General features: G+C 37.7%; 1 protein-coding gene across 1 annotated transcript in view; it reads right to left on the bottom strand.

Annotated features, from left to right (window-relative positions):
* Positions 1-17127, bottom strand: part of LOC138000900 (uncharacterized) — a 59013-nt gene that overhangs the window by 20617 nt on the left and 21269 nt on the right. Inside the window, exons 6-16 of the mRNA XM_068847572.1 lie at positions 16473-16760; positions 15143-15430; positions 13814-14101; positions 12485-12772; positions 9825-10112; positions 8494-8781; positions 7164-7451; positions 5835-6122; positions 4506-4793; positions 3713-4000; positions 2396-2683 (exon numbers count right to left, since the gene is read on the bottom strand). Coding sequence (XP_068703673.1) covers positions 2396-2683; positions 3713-4000; positions 4506-4793; positions 5835-6122; positions 7164-7451; positions 8494-8781; positions 9825-10112; positions 12485-12772; positions 13814-14101; positions 15143-15430; positions 16473-16760 — 3168 coding nt within the window. The remainder of the gene's footprint in view (positions 1-2395; positions 2684-3712; positions 4001-4505; positions 4794-5834; positions 6123-7163; positions 7452-8493; positions 8782-9824; positions 10113-12484; positions 12773-13813; positions 14102-15142; positions 15431-16472; positions 16761-17127) is intronic.

Genomic DNA, 17127 nt, shown 5'->3' with positions numbered 1-17127 from the left:
ACAAAGCACGAGCACGCATAAGGGCAGATGAAGCCTTTAAAACAGACATTAAAAGGATAAGAAAAACAACAGAACAAGAGGTGGTGAACGCCCTAATCAGGTACCATGAAAGGAGAATAGATGAAAGCAAAAAATCACTCAAGCGGCAAAAGAGACCGAAAGGAACTGTAAACAAGAAATCAAAGGACAATATGAACACTCATGAGCAAAATGTAAAAGAGATAGCTGAAAACTTCTTTAAAAAGTTCAACGAATTTAAAACCTTCATGAGCACAATGTCAAATAAAAGTGGTGAAAAGTATGCCTGTCTACTTACTGAGTCCAACTTACATAACAAGGGTGCACAGGAAAACAACAAACTGTCGAAATCGGGCAGTAAAAAGCGTAAGGAACGCAAAACCTCAAAAGCACAAGCTTATAAAAGAACACAGCTAGAAAGAAACAGGGGGTACATAAAGAACTTATCCAGAAAAAACACCACAGATCATGAAATAACTTTACTCTCTAAAGGGTTAAAATTTATACCCACACCATTAACAAAAGAACAACATATCAGGCGTCAACTTCTTCAGGATTTTGAGCAATTTGCGAGAAGGATGCGCCTGAAATATATCTTTCATGGGAAAAATAGCAAACCACATCCTTATCATGTAAAATCAAACTGGATACCACAAGTTCAACCCTCAGTTGCACTCGAAAGTTATCTTGAAGAGGTTAAATTACAACTGGCAGAAATTAAACTGTCACAGCCAAAAAACAATCTGTCATCAAAAGAACGAGAAGCACTACAATCTTTAAAAACAAACAAAGATCTCAATGTGAAAAAAGCAGACAAAGGTTCCTGTGTCGTTATTATGGACACAGAAAACAAAATAAACGAAGGTCAAACGCTACTTGACAACTCGAAACACTATAGACCTTTAGATGAACCGATGGTTAAGGAAACTCAATATAAGGTGAAAGAACTAATACAAGAACTACATGAAAATAAAAACATTGATGACATGACAAAAAAATGGCTGTTACAAACACCGAGCCCGCCTAGAATTCCCATATTCTACACCCTAACTAAAATTCACAAGCCTACACCAGTAGGTAGGCCAATAATATCAGGTTGTGACGGACCAACAGAAAGAATCTCAGCATTTCTTGATAGGCTGTTGCAACCGATAGCACAAAAACAGGCTTCTTATCTTAAAGACTCTACAGACTTCATTAATTTCATAGAAAGCACAGAAGTCCCAAAGCACGGGATCATTGTTTCAATGGACGTGACAAGTCTATATACCAACATTCCACAGGAAGAGGGGATCAAAACTATATGCAAAGCCTATGTTACTCACTACAAAGATAAACCCCCGATTCCAACACAGTCACTTGAACGAGCGCTCAGTCTCATTTTAAAAGAAAACTCATTCCATTTTAATGGAAAAAATTACCTCCAAACACACGGGACAGCGATGGGAACAAAGGTCGCTGTTGCTTTCGCAAATATCTTCATGGCGAAAGTAGAAACAGAGTTATTAAAAAAGAGCGCAATAAAGCCTATCTGTTGGAAAAGATATATAGACGACATCTTCTCTCTCTGGAGTACCGGAAGAGAACAAATAACACACTTCATTGAACAAGCAAATAATCACCACGCCACTATTAAATTCACAGCAGAAATCTCTGAGGAAAAAGTCACATTTCTGGATTCAATTGTGTACAAAGGCAAACGGTTTAACAGCTCGTCAATTCTCGACGTACGAACGCATTTCAAACCTACTGAAACTTTCCAATATACACATTTCACGTCTTGCCACCCTTTAGGGGTCAAGAAGGGCTTTATAAAAGGCGAAGCCCTCCGGTTACTCAGAACAAATTCCTCAAAAGAAAACTTTCAAAACCGACTAGAAGAACTCAAAAAGCATCTTAGAGAGAGAGGATATCCACGAAACTTAATAACTCAAACTCTCTCTGAAATACACTTTGAAAACAGGAAAGAAGCACTCCGACAAAAACCATCAAGAGAAAAAACCATTTTGCCCTTTGTCACACAGTATCAACCATCAGTTCCCAGCCTTAAAAACATTCTCATGAAACACTGGCAACTGATAGAGAAACAGCCTTTACTCAGACAGATCTACAAAGAACCTCCAATTATATCATACAAACGAGGAAGGTCTCTGAAAGATATACTCGTAAAAGCTAAACTCTGAGATTTAACGGCTAAAACACGTGGGTGGAAAGCGTGAGTCAGGCTTGTCAACCCCTATGATATTTCCATGCAAATTCAGTGATAAAGGTGATGTACACACTAGTCCTTCGTCCCAGTTCATTAGGCCTTTTTTCCACAAGAAATCACCGCATTTTATTTTTTGTGCATTTAATAGACACTTCTTTCACATTTTACCTTTGATGACATAAACCTGATTGGCCAACGGTCCACCTTCACCATCGGACCCACAGGCTGCAGATCTGCCGTACTTGTAGTAGGTCTTCTCCGCTGTAGCACTGGCTGCGCACCATCCTCCATCTTGAACTGCAAACATCTTGTATCCTTTTCTCATTGCAGCCACAGCGCACTTTGTAATGGCGTTCTCTCGAGCATGATACGATCCATCCAGAATGGAATCTTTTCCTTCCAATGGTTGGATGGCTCGATTGGAGGTGTCTTTGAAGCAGCCGATGGTTTCAAATCCTGATGGAAAGTCAATCTTAATATTTACTATATTGCTGTACGATTTTGCAAGACTATGGCACAACATCACAATGGAAATATAAAAGAAAAGGCCTCAAATAAAGTTGCCCGTTCCTAAGTGTTATTTGAATTTCTTTATTCTTGTACAACCTAGATCCGCTTACAAAAAGTAACCGATCTAAACAATTTACCAAGGAAAACGGAAACCGCAAAAGGGAAAACGTTCTGAAAATTGGACGAGTACCTATTAATTCGGAATTGTGGGAGAATATCAAGTGAATTTTTTTTGCAATAAATGCAACCAAAAATTGCTAGACCAATTCTTAAGAAAAAAATGACTTACAAAAACGTCAGTTAAGCTATGAAACAACTTTAATCCAGGTTTGAGTACTGTGTTTTGTAGAGTATTTTGTTAAGTTTTCCCCCTCCTTGGCATTAAAAGTTCAAAAATTCCTCTCGGTCACCTTTCTTTCGTTTATGCCCCTCTTATTGCAATTGGCGTTGCATTACTTGCTATACAAGAGTACAAGTTGAAGATTACAATTTTACTGCATCTTTCCAATCAGAATGGAGTGATCTTCTTGAATGTATTCTTAATAAATGGGAAATAGCAAAGCAATCAAGTGTCTATTTGAATAGAACCGTTTATTAAATATAGAGTATTTCTTGACTGGAGCGGTGGAATTAAATCTTCTAAAATGCCATGCAACATGACCCGATTTCGCAAAAGCAACATGTTTACGACAATAAAGTGTATTTTAGTAAAAAAAAAGTCAAATAAACTGTACACAACAATTGAAATAATCGGAGCAGAATGCAAGTTGCTATTCTAGTTCTGATCTACAATTTCATGACAAATTTGTACACTGTTAAAGCCCGTCGGAACAAATACGACCATGCAAATTGATTGTTTGATAAAGATCAAGTACACACTAGTCCTTCGTCCCAGTTCATTAGGCCTTTTTTTGGACAAGAAAACACCGCATTTTATTTTTTGTGCATTTAATAGACACTTCTTTGGCATTTTACCTTTAATGACATAAACCTGATTGGCCCCCGGTCCACCTTCGCCATCGGACCCACAGGCTGCAGATATGCCGTACTTGTCGAAGGTCTGGTCCGCTGTAGCACTGGCTGCGCACCATCCTCCATCTTGAACTGCAAACATCTTGTATCCTTTTCTCATTGCAGCCACAGCGCACTTTGCAATGGCGTTCTTTCGAGCACCATACGATCCATCCAGAATGGAATCTTTTCCTTCCAATGGTTGGATGGCTCGACTGGAAGTGTCTTTGAAGCAGCCGATGGTTTCAAAACCTGATGGAAAGTCAATCTTCATTTGTACTATATTGCTGTACGATTTTGCAAGACTATGGCACAACATCACAATGGAAATATAAAAGAAAAGGCCGCAAATAAAATTGCCCTTTCTGGAGTGTTCTTTGAATTTCTTTATTCTTATACAACCTCGATCCGCTTACAAAATGTAACCGATGTAAACAATCCAGCAAGGAAAACGGAAACCGCAAAAGGGAAAACGTTCTGAAAATTGGACGAGTACCTATTAATTCGGAATTGTGCGAGACTATCAAGTGAATTTTTTTTTGCAATAAATGCAACCAAAAATTGCTAGACAAATTCTTAGGAAAAAACGACTTACAAAAACGTCAGTTAAGCTATGAAAGACCTTTAATCCAGGTTTGAGTACTGTGTTTTGTAGTGTAATTTGTCATCATTTTTTGTTAAGTTTTGTCCCTGCTTGGTATTAAAAGTACAAAAATTCCTCTGGGTGCATTTCATAGACACTTCTTCGACATTTTACCTTTGATGAGATAAACCTGATTGGCCCCCGGTCCACCTTCGCCATCGGGCCCACAGGCTGCAGATGTGCCGTACTTGTCGAAGGTCTGGTCCGCTGTAGCACTGGCTGCGCACCATCCTCCATCTTGAACTGCAAACATCTTGTATCCTTTTCTCATTGCAGCCACAGTGCACTTTGCAATGGCGTTCTTTCGAGCACCATACGATCCATCCAGAATGGAATCTTTTCCTTCCAATGGTTGGATGGCTTGATTGGAGGTGTCTTGGAAGCAGCCGATGGTTTTAAAACCTGATGGAAAGTCAATCTTAATATTTACTATATTGCTGTACGATTTTGCAAGACTATGGCACAACATCACAATGGAAATATAAAAGAAAATGCCGCAAATAAAATTGCCCGTTCCTAAGTGTTCTTTGAATTTCTTTATTCTTATGCAACCTCGATCCGCTTACAAAAAGTAACCGATCTAAACAATCCACCAAGGAAAACGGAGACCGCAAAAGGAAAACGTTCTGAAAATTGGACGAGTACCTATTAATTCGGAATTGTGCGAGAATATCAAGTGAATTTTTTTTGCAATAAATGCAACCAAAAATTGCTAGACCAATTCTTAGGGAAAAAACGACTTACAAAAACGTCAGTTAAGCTATGAAAGACGTTTAATCCAGGTTTGAGTACTGTGTTTTGTAGAGTAATTTGTCAGCATTTTTTATTAAGTTTTGCCCCTGCTTGGTATTAAAAGCACAAAAATTTCTCACGGTCACCTTTCTTTTGTTTATGCCCCTCTTATTGCAATTGGCGTTGCATTACTTGCCATACAAGAGTACAAGTTGAAGATTACAATTTTACTGCATATGTCCAATCAGAATGGAATGATCTTCTTGAATGTATTCTTAATAAATGGGAAATAGCAAAGCAATCAAGTGTCTATTTGAATAGAACCGTTTATTAAATATAGAGTATTTCTTGACTGGAGCGGTGGAATTAAATCTTCTAAAATGCCATGCAACATGACCAGATTTCGCAAAACCAACATGTTTACGACAATAAAGTGCATTTTAGTAAAAAAAAAAGTCAAATAAACTGTACGCAACAATTGAGATAATCGGAGCAGAACGCGAGTTGCCATTCTACTTCTTATCTACAATTTCATGACAAATCTGTATACTGTTAAAGCATATCGGAACAAATAAGACCATGCAAATTCAATGTTTGATAAAGATGAAGTACACACTAGTCCTTCGTCCTAGTTCATTAGGTCTTTTTTCCACAAGAAAACACCGCATTTTATTTTTTGTGTATTTAATAGACACCTATTTGACATTTTACCTTTGATGAGATAAAACTGATTGGCCCCCGGTCCACCTTCGCCATCGGACCCACAGGCTGCAGATGTGCCGTACTTGTCGAAGGTCTGGTCCGCTGTAGCACTGGCTGCGCACCATCCTCCATCTTGAACTGCAAACATCTTGTATCCTTTTCTCATTGCAGCCACGGCGCACTTTGCAATGGCGTTCTTTCGAGCACCATACCATCCATCCAGAATGGAATCTTTTTCTTCCAATGGTTGGATGGCTCGATTCAAGGTGTCGTTGAAGCAGCCGATGGTTTCAAAACCTGATGGAAAGTCAATCTTAATATTTACTATATTGCTGTACCATTTTGCAAGATTATGGCACAACATATTAATGGAAATATAAAAGAAAAGGCCGCAAATAAAATTGCCCGTTCCTGAGTGTTATTTGAATTTCTTTACTGTTATTCAACCTAGATCCGCTTACAAAAAGTAACCGATCTAAACAATCCACCAAGGAAAACGGAAACCGCAAAAAGGAAAACGTTCTGAAAATTGGACGAGTACCTATTAATTCGGAATTGTGCGAGAATATCAAGTGAATTTTTTTGCAATAAGAGCTACCAAAAATTGCTAGACCAATTCTCAAGAAAAAAAGGATCTACATAAACGTCAGTTAAGCTACTAAAGACCTTTAATCCAAGTTTGAGTACTGTGTTTTGTAGAGTAATTTGTCATCATTTTTTGTTAAGTTTTGCCCCTGCTTGGTATTAAAAGTACAAAAATTCCTCTCGGTCACCTTTCTTTTCTTTATGCCCCTCTTATAGCAATTGGCGTTGCATTACTTGCCATACAAGAGTACAAGTTGAAGATTACAATTTTACTGCATATGTCCAATCAGAATGGAGTGATCTTCTTGAATGTATTCTTAATAAATGGGAAATAGCAAAGCAATCAATTGTCTATTTAAATAGAACCGTTTATTAAATATAGAGTATTTCTTGACTGGAGCGGTGGAATGAAATCTTCTAAAATGCCATGCAACATGACCAGATTTTGCAAAGGCAACATGTTTATGACAACAAAGTGCATTTTAGTAAAAAAAAAGGTCAAATAAACTGTACACAACAATTGAGATAATCGGAGCAGAACGCGAGTTGCCATTCTAATTCTTATCTACAATTTCATGACAAACTTGTATACCGTTAAAGCCCGTCGGAACAAATACGACCATGCAAATTCAATGTTTGATAAAGATGAAGTACACACTAGTCCTTCGTCCTAGTTCATTAGGTCTTTTTTCCACAAGAAAACACCGCATTTTATTTTTTGTGCATTTAATAGACACTTCTTTGACATTTTACCGTTGATGACATAAACCTGATTGGCCCCCGGTCCACCTTCGCCATCGGACCCAGAGGCTGCAGATCTGCCGTACTTGTCGAAAGTCTGGTCCGCTGTAGCACTGGCTGCGCACCATCCTCCATGTTGAACTGCAAACATCTTGTATCCTTTTCTCATTGCAGCCACGGCGCACTTTGCAATGGCGTTCTTTCGAGAACCATACGATCCATCCAGAATGGAATCTTTTCCTTCCAATGGTTGGATGGCTCGATTGGAGGTGTCGTTGAAGCAGCCGATAGTTTCAGAACCTGATGGAAAGTCAATCTTAATATTTACTATATTGCTGTACGATTTTGCAAGACTATGGCACAACATCACAATGGAAATATAAAACAAAAGGCCGCAAATAAAATTGCCCGTTCCTGAGTGTTATTTGAATTTCTTTATTCTTATACAACCTAGATCCGCTTACAAAAAGTAACCGATCTAAACAATCCACCAAGGAAAACGGCAACCGCAAAAAGGAAAACGTTCTGAAAATTGTACGGATACTTATTAATTCAGAATTGTGCGAGAATATCAAGTGAATTTTTTTTGCAATAAATGGAACCAAAAATTGCTAGACCAATTCTTAAGAAAAAAACGACTTCCAAAAAGGTCAGTTAAGCTATGAAAGACCTTTTATCCAGGTTTGAGTACTGTGTTTTGTAGAGTACATTGTGATGTTTTTTTGTTAAGGTTTGCCCTTGCTTTTTATTAAAAGTACAAAAATTCCTCTCGGTCACCTTTCTTTTGTTTATGCCTCTCTTATTGCAATTGGCGTTGCATTACTTGCCATACAAGAGTACAAGTTGAAGATTACAATTTTACTGCATATGTCCAATCAGAATGGAGAGATCTTCTTGAATGTATTCTTAATAAATGGGAAATAGCAAAGCAATCAAGTGTCTATTTGAATAGAACCGTTTATTAAATATAGAGTATTTCTTGACTGGAGCGGTGGAATTAAATCTTCTAAAATGCCATGCAACATGACCAGATTTCGCAAAAGCAACATGTTTACGACAATAAAGTGCATTTTAGTAAAAAAAAAAGTTAAATAAACTATACACAACAATTGAAATAATCGGAGCAGAACGCAACTTGCCATTCTACTTCTTATCTACAATTTCATGACAAATTTGTACACTGTTAAAGCCCGACGGAAGAAATACGACCATGCTAATTCAGTGTTTGATAAAGATAAAGTACACACTAGTTCTTTGTCCTAGATCATTAGGACTTTTTTCCACAAGAAAACACCGCATTTTATTTCTTGTGCATTTAATAGACACTTCTTTGACATTTTACCTTTGATGAAATAAACCTGATTGGCCCCCGGTCCACCTTCGCCATCGGACCCACAGGCTGCAGATCTGCCGTACTTGTCGAAGGTCTGGTCCGCTGTAGCACTTGCCGCGCACCATCCTCCATGTTGAACTGCAAACATCTTGTATCCTTTTCTCATTGCAGCAACGGCGCACTTTGCAATGGCGTTCTTTCGAGAACCATACGATCCATCCAGAATGGAATCTTTTCCTTCCAATGGTTGGATGGCTCGATTTAAGGTGTCGTTGAAGCAGCCGATGGTTTCAAAACCTGATGGAAGTTCAATCTTAATTTTTACTATATTGCTGTACGATTTTCCAAGACTATGGCACAACATCACAATGGAAATATAAAAGAAAAGGATGCAAATAAAATTGCCCGTTCCTGAGTGTTCTTTGAATTTCTTTATTGTTATTCAACCTAGATCCGCTTACAAAAAGTAACCGATCTAAACAATTCACCAAGGAAAACGGAAACCGCAGAAAGGAAAACGTTCTGAAAATTGGACGAGTACCTATTAATTCGGAATTGTGCGAGAATATCAAGTGAATTTTTTTGCAATAAATGCTACCAAAAAGTGCTACACCAATTCTTAAGAAAAGAAGGATCTACATAAACGTCAGTTAAGCTACTAAAGACCTTTAATCCAGGTTTGAGTACTGTGTTTTGTAGAGTAATTTGTCATCATTTTTTGTTAAGTTTTGCCCCTGCTTGGTATTAAAAGTACAAAAATTCCTCTCGGTCACCTTTCTTTTGTTTATGCCCCTCTTATTGCAATTGGCGTTGCATTACTTGCCATACAAGAGTACAAGTTGAAGATTACAATTTTACTGCATATGTCCAATCAGAATGGAGTGATCTTCTTGAATGTATTCTTAATAAATGGGAAATAGCAAAGCAATCAAGTGTCTATTTAAATAGAACCGTTTATTAAATATAGAGTATTTCTTGACTGGAGCGGTGGAATTAAATCTTCTAAAATGCCATGCAACATGACCAGATTTCGCAAAGGCAACATGTTTACGACAACAAAGTGCATTTTAGTAAAAAAAAAAAGGTCAAATAAACTGTACACAACAATTGAGATAATCGGAGCAGAACGCGAGTTGCCATTCTACTTCTTATCTACAATTTCATGACAAATTTGTACACTGTTAAAGCCCGACGGAAGAAATACGACCATGCTAATTCAGTGTTTGATAAAGATAAAGTACACACTAGTTCTTTGTCCTAGATCATTAGGACTTTTTTCCACAAGAAAACACCGCATTTTATTTCTTGTGCATTTAATAGACACTTCTTTGACATTTTACCTTTGATGAAATAAACCTGATTGGCCCCCGGTCCACCTTCGCCATCGGACCCACAGGCTGCAGATCTGCCGTACTTGTCGAAGGTCTGGTCCGCTGTAGCACTTGCCGCGCACCATCCTCCATGTTGAACTGCAAACATCTTGTATCCTTTTCTCATTGCAGCAACGGCGCACTTTGCAATGGCGTTCTTTCGAGAACCATACGATCCATCCAGAATGGAATCTTTTCCTTCCAATGGTTGGATGGCTCGATTTAAGGTGTCGTTGAAGCAGCCGATGGTTTCAAAACCTGATGGAAGTTCAATCTTAATTTTTACTATATTGCTGTACGATTTTCCAAGACTATGGCACAACATCACAATGGAAATATAAAAGAAAAGGATGCAAATAAAATTGCCCGTTCCTGAGTGTTCTTTGAATTTCTTTATTGTTATTCAACCTAGATCCGCTTACAAAAAGTAACCGATCTAAACAATTCACCAAGGAAAACGGAAACCGCAAAAAGGAAAACGTTCTGAAAATTGGACGAGTACCTATTAATTCGGAATTGTGCGAGAATATCAAGTGAATTTTTTTGCAATAAATGCTACCAAAAAGTGCTACACCAATTCTTAAGAAAAGAAGGATCTACATAAACGTCAGTTAAGCTACTAAAGACCTTTAATCCAGGTTTGAGTACTGTGTTTTGTAGAGTAATTTGTCATCATTTTTTGTTAAGTTTTGCCCCTGCTTGGTATTAAAAGTACAAAAATTCCTCTCGGTCACCTTTCTTTTGTTTATGCCCCTCTTATTGCAATTGGCGTTGCATTACTTGCCATACAAGAGTACAAGTTGAAGATTACAATTTTACTGCATATGTCCAATCAGAATGGAGTGATCTTCTTGAATGTATTCTTAATAAATGGGAAATAGCAAAGCAATCAAGTGTCTATTTAAATAGAACCGTTTATTAAATATAGAGTATTTCTTGACTGGAGCGGTGGAATTAAATCTTCTAAAATGCCATGCAACATGACCAGATTTCGCAAAGGCAACATGTTTACGACAACAAAGTGCATTTTAGTAAAAAAAAAAAGGTCAAATAAACTGTACACCACAATTGAGATAATCGGAGCAGAACGCGAGTTGCCATTCTAATTCTTATCTACAATTTCATGACAAACTTGTATACTGTTAAAGCCCGTCGGAACACATACGATCATGCAAATTCAATGTTTGATAAAGATGAAGTACACACTAGTCCTTCGTCCTAGTTCATTAGGTCTTTTTTCCACAAGAAAACACCGCATTTTTTTTTTGTGCATTTAATAGACACTTCTTTGACATTTTACCGTTGATGACATAAACCTGATTGGCCCCCGGTCCACCTTCGGCATCGGACCCACAGGCTGCAGATCTGCCGTACTTGTCGAAGGTCTGGTCCGCTGTAGCACTGGCTGCGCACCATCCTCCATCTTGAACTGCAAACATCTTGTATCCTTTTCTCATTGCAGCCACGGCGCACTTTGCAATGGCGTTCTTTCGAGCACCATACCATCCATCCAGAATGGAATCTTTTTCTTCCAATGGTTGGATGGCTCGATTCAAGGTGTCGTTGAAGCAGCCGATGGTTTCAAAACCTGATGGAAAGTCAATCTTAATATTTACTATATTGCTGTACCATTTTGCAAGATTATGGCACAACATATTAATGGAAATATAAAAGAAAAGGCCGCAAATAAAATTGCCCGTTCCTGAGTGTTATTTGAATTTCTTTACTGTTATTCAACCTAGATCCGCTTACAAAAAGTAACCGATCTAAACAATCCACCAAGGAAAACGGAAACCGCAAAAAGGAAAACGTTCTGAAAATTGGACGAGTACCTATTAATTCGGAATTGTGCGAGAATATCAAGTGAATTTTTTTGCAATAAGAGCTACCAAAAATTGCTAGACCAATTCTCAAGAAAAGAAGGATCTACATAAACGTCAGTTAAGCTACTAAAGACCTTTAATCCAAGTTTGAGTACTGTGTTTTGTAGAGTAATTTGTCATCATTTTTTGTTAAGTTTTGCCCCTGCTTGGTATTAAAAGTACAAAAATTCCTCTCGGTCACCTTTCTTTTCTTTATGCCCCTCTTATAGCAATTGGCGTTGCATTACTTGCCATACAAGAGTACAAGTTGAAGATTACAATTTTACTGCATATGTCCAATCAGAATGGAGTGATCTTCTTGAATGTATTCTTAATAAATGGGAAATAGCAAAGCAATCAATTGTCTATTTAAATAGAACCGTTTATTAAATATAGAGTATTTCTTGACTGGAGCGGTGGAATGAAATCTTCTAAAATGCCATGCAACATGACCAGATTTTGCAAAGGCAACATGTTTATGACAACAAAGTGCATTTTAGTAAAAAAAAAAGGTCAAATAAACTGTACACAACAATTGAGATAATCGGAGCAGAACGCGAGTTGCCATTCTAATTCTTATCTACAATTTCATGACAAACTTGTATACCGTTAAAGCCCGTCGGAACAAATACGACCATGCAAATTCAATGTTTGATAAAGATGAAGTACACACTAGTCCTTCGTCCTAGTTCATTAGGTCTTTTTTCCACAAGAAAACACCGCATTTTATTTTTTGTGCATTTAATAGACACTTCTTTGACATTTTACCTTTGATGAAATAAACCTGATTGGCCCCCGGTCCACCTTCGGCATCGGACCCACAGGCTGCAGATCTGCCGTACTTGTCGAAGGTCTGGTCCGCTGTAGCACTGGCTGCGCACCATCCTCCATGTTGAACTGCAAACATCTTGTATCCTTTTCTCATTGCAGCCACGGCGCACTTTGCAATGGCGTTCTTTCGAGCACCATACCATCCATCCAGAATGGAATCTTTTTCTTCCAATGGTTGGATGGCTCGATTGGAGGTGTCTTTGAAGCAGCCGATGGTTTCAAAACCTGATGGAAAGTCAATCTTAATACTTACTATATTGCTGTACGATTTTGAAAGACTATGGCACAACATAACAATGGAAATATAAAAGAAAAGGCCGCAAATAAAATTGCCCGTTCCTGAGTGTTATCTGAATTTCTTTACTGTTATTCAACCTAGATCCGCTTACAAAAAGTAACCGATCTAAACAATCCACCAAGGAAAACGGAAACCGCAAAAAGGAAAACGTTCTGAAAATTGGACGAGAACCTATTAATTCGGAATTCTGCGAGAATATCAAGTGATTTTTTTTGCAATAAATGCTACCAAAAACTGCTAGAACATTTTTTAAGAAAAAAGGGACCTACATAAACGTCAGTTAAGCTATGAAAGACCTTTAATAATGGTTTGAGTACTGTGTTTTGTACAGTAATTTGTCATCATTTTTTGTTAAGTTTTGCCCCTGCTTGGTATTAAAAGTACAAAAATTCCTCTCGGTCACCTTTCTTTTGTTTATGCCCCTCTTATTGCAATTGGCGTTGCATTACTTGCCATACAAGAGTACAAGTTGAAGATTACAATTTTACTGCATATGTCCAATCAGAATGGAGTGATCTTCTTGAATGTATTCTTAATAATTGGGAAATAGCAAAGCAATCAAGTGTCTATTTGAGTAGAACCGTTTATTAAATATAGAGTATTTCTCGACTGGAGCAGTGGAATTAAATCTTCTAAAATGCCATGCAACATGACCCGATTTCGCAAAAGCAACATGTTTACGACAATAAAGTGTATTTTACTCAAAAAAAAAGTCAAATAAACTGTACACAACAATTGAAATAATCGGAGCAGAACGCGAGTTCCCATTCTAGTTCTTATCTACAATTTCATGACAAATTTGTACAGTGTTAAAGCTCGTCGGAACAAATACGACCATGCAAATTCAGTGTTTGATAAAGATGAAGTACACACTAGTCCTTCGTCCTAGTTCATTAGGTCTTTTTTCCACAAGAAAACACCGCATTTTATTTTTTGTGCATTTAATAGACACTTATTTGACATTTTACCTTTGATGACATAAACCTGATTGGCCCCCGGTCCACCTTCGCCATCGGACCCAGAGGCTGCAGATCTGCCGTACTTGTCGAAAGTCTGGTCCGCTGTAGCACTGGCTGCGCACCATCCTCCATGTTGAACTGCAAACATCTTGTATCCTTTTCTCATTGCAGCCACGGCGCACTTTGCAATGGCGTTCTTTCGAGAACCATACGATCCATCCAGAATGGAATCTTTTCCTTCCAATGGTTGGATGGCTCGATTGGAGGTGTCGTTGAAGCAGCCGATAGTTTCAAAACCTGATGGAAAGTCAATCTTAATATTTACTATATTGCTGTACGATTTTGCAAGACTATGGCACAACATCACAATGGAAATATAAAACAAAAGGCCGCAAATAAAATTGCCCGTTCCTGAGTGTTATTTGAATTTCTTTATTCTTATACAACCTAGATCCGCTTACAAAAAGTAACCGATCTAAACAATCCACCAAGGAAAACGGCAACCGCAAAAAGGAAAACGTTCTGAAAATTGTACGGATATTTATTAATTCAGAATTGTGCGAGAATATCAAGTGAATTTTTTTTGCAATAAATGGAACCAAAAATTGCTAGACCAATTCTTAAGAAAAAAACGACTTCCAAAAAGGTCAGTTAAGCTATGAAAGACCTTTTATCCAGGTTTGAGTACTGTGTTTTGTAGAGTACATTGTGATGTTTTTTTGTTAAGGTTTGCCCTTGCTTTTTATTAAAAGTACAAAAATTCCTCTCGGTCACCTTTCTTTTGTTTATGCCTCTCTTATTGCAATTGGCGTTGCATTACTTGCCATACAAGAGTACAAGTTGAAGATTACAATTTTACTGCATATGTCCAATCAGAATGGAGAGATCTTCTTGAATGTATTCTTAATAAATGGGAAATAGCAAAGCAATCAAGTGTCTATTTGAATAGAACCGTTTATTAAATATAGAGTATTTCTTGACTGGAGCGGTGGAATTAAATCTTCTAAAATGCCATGCAACATGACCAGATTTCGCAAAAGCAACATGTTTACGACAATAAAGTGCATTTTAGTAAAAAAAAAGTTAAATAAACTATACACAACAATTGAAATAATCGGAGCAGAACGCAACTTGCCATTCTACTTCTTATCTACAATTTCATGACAAATTTGTACACTGTTAAAGCCCGACGGAAGAAATACGACCATGCTAATTCAGTGTTTGATAAAGATAAAGTACACACTAGTTCTTTGTCCTAGATCATTAGGACTTTTTTCCACAAGAAAACACCGCATTTTATTTCTTGTGCATTTAATAGACACTTCTTTGACATTTTACCTTTGATGAAATAAACCTGATTGGCCCCCGGTCCACCTTCGCCATCGGACCCACAGGCTGCAGATCTGCCGTACTTGTCGAAGGTCTGGTCCGCTGTAGCACTTGCCGCGCACCATCCTCCATGTTGAACTGCAAACATCTTGTATCCTTTTCTCATTGCAGCAACGGCGCACTTTGCAATGGCGTTCTTTCGAGAACCATACGATCCATCCAGAATGGAATCTTTTCCTTCCAATGGTTGGATGGCTCGATTTAAGGTGTCGTTGAAGCAGCCGATGGTTTCAAAACCTGATGGAAGTTCAATCTTAATTTTTACTATATTGCTGTACGATTTTCCAAGACTATGGCACAACATCACAATGGAAATATAAAAGAAAAGGATGCAAATAAAATTGCCCGTTCCTGAGTGTTCTTTGAATTTCTTTATTGTTATTCAACCTAGATCCGCTTACAAAAAGTAACCGATCTAAACAATTCACCAAGGAAAACGGAAACCGCAAAAAGGAAAACGTTCTGAAAATTGGACGAGTACCTATTAATTCGGAATTGTGCGAGAATATCAAGTGAATTTTTTTGCAATAAATGCTACCAAAAAGTGCTACACCAATTCTTAAGAAAAGAAGGATCTACATAAACGTCAGTTAAGCTACTAAAGACCTTTAATCCAGGTTTGAGTACTGTGTTTTGTAGAGTAATTTGTCATCATTTTTTGTTAAGTTTTGCCCCTGCTTGGTATTAAAAGTACAAAAATTCCTCTCGGTCACCTTTCTTTTGTTTATGCCCCTCTTATTGCAATTGGCGTTGCATTACTTGCCATACAAGAGTACAAGTTGAAGATTACAATTTTACTGCATATGTCCAATCAGAATGGAGTGATCTTCTTGAATGTATTCTTAATAAATGGGAAATAGCAAAGCAATCAATTGTCTATTTAAATAGAACCGTTTATTAAATATAGAGTATTTCTTGACTGGAGCGGTGGAATTAAATCTTCTAAAATGCCATGCAACATGACCAGATTTCGCAAAGGCAACATGTTTACGACAACAAAGTGCATTTTAGTAAAAAAAAAAAGGTCAAATAAACTGTACACAACAATTGAGATAATCGGAGCAGAACGCGAGTTGCCATTCTAATTCTTATCTACAATTTCATGACAAACTTGTATACTGTTAAAGCCCGTCGGAACACATACGATCATGCAAATTCAATGTTTGATAAAGATGAAGTACACACTAGTCCTTCGTCCTAGTTCATTAGGTCTTTTTTCCACAAGAAAACACCGCTTTTTTTTTTTGTGCATTTAATAGACACTTCTTTGACATTTTACCTTTGATGACATAAACCTCATTAGCCCCCGGTCCACCGTCGCCATCGGACCCACAGGCTGCAGATCTGCCGTACTTGTCGAAGGTCTGGTCCGCTGTAGCACTGGCTGCGCACCATCCTCCATCTTGAACTGCAAACATCTTGTATCCTTTTCTCATTGCAGCCACGGCACACTTTGCAATGGCGTTCTTTCGAGCACCATACCATCCATCCAGAATGGAATCTTTTTCTTCCAATGGTTGGATGGCTCGATTGGAGGTGTCTTTGAAGCAGCCGATGGTTTCAAAACCTGATGGAAAGTCAATCTTAATATTTACTATATTGCTGTACGATTTTGCAAGACTATGGCACAACATATTAATGGAAATATAAAAGAAAAGGCCGCAAATAAAATTGCCCGTCCCTGAGTGTTATTTGAATTTCTTTACTGTTATTCAACCTAGATCCGCTTACAAAAAGTAACCGATCTAAACAATCCACCAAGGAAAACGGAAACCGCAAAAAGGAAAACGTTCTAAAAATTGGACAAGTACCTATTAATTCGGAATTCTGCGAGAATATCAAGTGATTTTTTTTGCAATAAATGCTACCAAAAACTGCTAGACCAATTCTTAAGAAAAAAAGGACCTACATAAACGTCAGTTAAGCTATGAAAG

The sequence above is a fragment of the Montipora foliosa genome, chromosome 4 (genome assembly GCF_036669935.1).
Source record: "Montipora foliosa isolate CH-2021 chromosome 4, ASM3666993v2, whole genome shotgun sequence".
In the NCBI taxonomy this organism is placed as follows: domain Eukaryota; kingdom Metazoa; phylum Cnidaria; class Anthozoa; order Scleractinia; family Acroporidae; genus Montipora; species Montipora foliosa.
Note: the sequence above shows the minus strand (reverse complement) of the source record. Positions and strands in the feature narration are given on the sequence as shown.